This window comes from Plasmopara halstedii, assembly GCF_900000015.1.
Source record: "Plasmopara halstedii genome assembly, contig: Scaffold_262, whole genome shotgun sequence".
NCBI classification, from domain to species: Eukaryota; Oomycota; class Peronosporomycetes; order Peronosporales; family Peronosporaceae; genus Plasmopara; species Plasmopara halstedii.
Window position 1 is genome coordinate 1,318,973 of NW_020187183.1, and position 2,686 is coordinate 1,321,658.

The 2,686-nt window shown below is 44.1% G+C and overlaps 1 protein-coding gene across 1 annotated transcript in view; it reads right to left on the bottom strand.

Annotated features, from left to right (window-relative positions):
* Window positions 1-1,837: 1,837 nt before the first annotated feature.
* Window positions 1,838-2,686, bottom strand: part of PHALS_04724 (uncharacterized protein) — a gene marked incomplete at both ends in the record, with an annotated part of 981 nt that continues 132 nt past the window's right edge. Inside the window, one exon of the mRNA XM_024722594.1 lies at window positions 1,838-2,633. Within this exon, the coding sequence (XP_024573654.1) occupies window positions 1,838-2,633 (796 nt within the window). The remainder of the gene's footprint in view (window positions 2,634-2,686) is intronic.

Sequence of the window (2,686 nt, forward strand, 5' to 3'; positions counted from 1 at the left end):
CACACTGCGAAGAACGTCTCCAATGATGCTTTTCACCCTTTCGGTTTGACCATCAGTCTGCGGATTAACCGCTGTTAACATATCCAACTTAGTGCCGAGCACCTCGAAGATAGTCGACCAAACTACTCCCGTGAAACGGAGGCCTCTGTCAGAGACAATCGATTCAGGGAGTCCGTTCCTTGTTGCCCTGTCGTGCGGCAAGAAAACGCGATTGCACGCTATATGCCTGATTAGGCGGCAAGAAAACGCGATCGTACGCGATATGCCTGATTAGGTGGCAAGAACTCTCGTGAGAGCTGCAATATCAGCTCCGCCCAGGAGGGAAACGTAACTTCGATCGAAGTGCCGCACGTCAGTGCCTATTATCGCGCTTGATCACCGAGCTTTGAGATGGCTAGCGCCACGCGCTGTTGCTCAGTCTGGAGCATGGCGGATGCGATGGCCATCTCGACCTCTCTCATCCAGAGCAGGAGATTCTTCCCTCAAAGACCTTAACGCTCACCATGAGCGACTTAGGGCCGGGGAAGTCGTCCGTCACTGACGGTGGCGTCAGAGACGCAAATGATGAAGACATCTTCTGCTGCAGGTGCTCTAGCAGCGCGTTTTCGTATTTTGAAAACGCCTCTAGACGCGCACGATTGCCTCGGGGCCTTTCTTCGCAAGGTGTTGCACGCCCTCAGGGCCCAGCAAGGACATCAGCTTGTTAAGCCCGTCCTGCATGCCCTGGGGCAACGAACTTCTTCCATTCTCACTCCTCGTAGAGGATCAGTCTAAACGACTCAGGTGTAAATTGACTACAGGTGCTACCAAGTGCAGCGGGGCTGCCGTAGCTTAGCGTTTGAGGAAGCGTAATTTAGGTCACCGATCTTTCGTTCTATATTTAGAGCAAGTACGAGTTAGTGGATCGCAATCCACTTACTCCAAGAGTAATTATTGCTTTTCAAGGCTAATTGACTCTTCGGTTTAAAATTCAAGACTGCTTTTTATTTATTTTTCTTTGCGGCTAAACCGCCTAATTTTAAAACTAGAAATTTCTCTGTATATATATAGTTAAATCTAAATATACGTATAACAACTGGCTATCTAACCCGAATCGTATTCTTGTTTGGGTGTAGTCACACCATATCCATCTGGTGTGACACACACACCCGTTACCAGGGTATATGTAACCCCGTTACCCATTCAATATTGAGGGTTGGAACTACGCCTACTAACACGCGTTCGAGGAGATGTCTCGTCAGCGACATCGTGCGGGTGATCATCGCTTCCGGTTCATCGGCCGCTCAATTGCCTTAACGCTTGGAGACATTAACTAAGTGAGCGTGTCCAGTTATTCCGGGAACAGATAGTCGGACAACTCGCGTTCCATCCTCAAAGAGGATACAATATATTGAACTCGGTTATCGGATAGATGAACAAAAGCTACCATGCAACCGATTTCTTGTGCACCTCGCGAAGATGTAGCTTTGAATCAATGATTTCACGTCAATAAAAGCAAAGAGGATTAATATGTATGCTTTCAGGAACCGAGAACCTGACTAGATACCTCTCGTGAAAAGCGAATATACTCATCTTCAAGTCAAATCTGAACTACTGGTATAAAAGTATCAATTTCACGATTAAATAATTGAGGTCTATGTATTGCATGAAATAAGGCTAACAGCCCGCGGGATTTACGCATCTTTTTCTGGGTCGGAATTTCCACGTAATATATCGCTTAGAGCGTCAGTCGTTAAAAAATCAATTATCACATTTTGGAGACAATGGCAGTCTGATGGAAAATGAGATAGAAAGACGAAAGGTTAATCTTGCAGCATATTCGCTTTTATTCGATTTGTTAAAAGCTTATATCTTTTGCTCTCTTGTCCTCTTTAGACTTGTATAAATTAGCAAGCCTCGCTTGTGTATCCTTCACAGCGTTTTCAAGCTCCGGGACTACTAGCGCTGTATTTTCTATGGAACCATGGGAATGTGAATGCGTCGAAGCAAGGCTTAAGAAACGATCATTTTCTGGATAGATAGTCCTGTACATAGTAGCCACATTCCAGCCAAGAGGCAGGTATTCGAGAGTGGAGACATAATCTAACCATGCGCTTATCAATTGGCCTTCTTCGGTCGAAGGTATTTTTATTAACCTTCCCACTTGGTGTCTCCACGGCGTTATAGCTTCAACTTTAGTTGCCTGCTTTAAACGCTCGATCAAAGTCTTTGTGTTTGTCTTCACTGTTGTCTTAAGAATTGTTAACACGGGTTGGTCTTCCAAAGAGGGGATTTTTAAGAAATTGAAAAAGACCGAGTATTCCAGCCATTGCTTAAAGTCGTTGCTTTTCAAAATATTTGGTCCTGTCAGGTCAAGCCTCATGAGTTTGCGTAACAGACTTGGTAATATTCTAGCTTTCAGAGGGATATTTAGGTCACCTTTAATATGCTCAGCAACATATTCCCACCTTGGATCTTCTGTCATTATTGAAAACACTTCTTCCATATTAATTTCGGAAGCGAAATTCTTCACAATTTGAAACATTGATTCTGCTTCGTTGGAATATGCCTGATTGAATGCAACCAAACTTTCCACCCACGTCAAAAGCTCAGGTTGGAAATTAACGAGCAAGTTAAGTTTTTGTAATTTAAAACTGTTTGTCGGAGAAAATTTATCCTTTACCCAACGCTCTGATCGTAGTTTTTG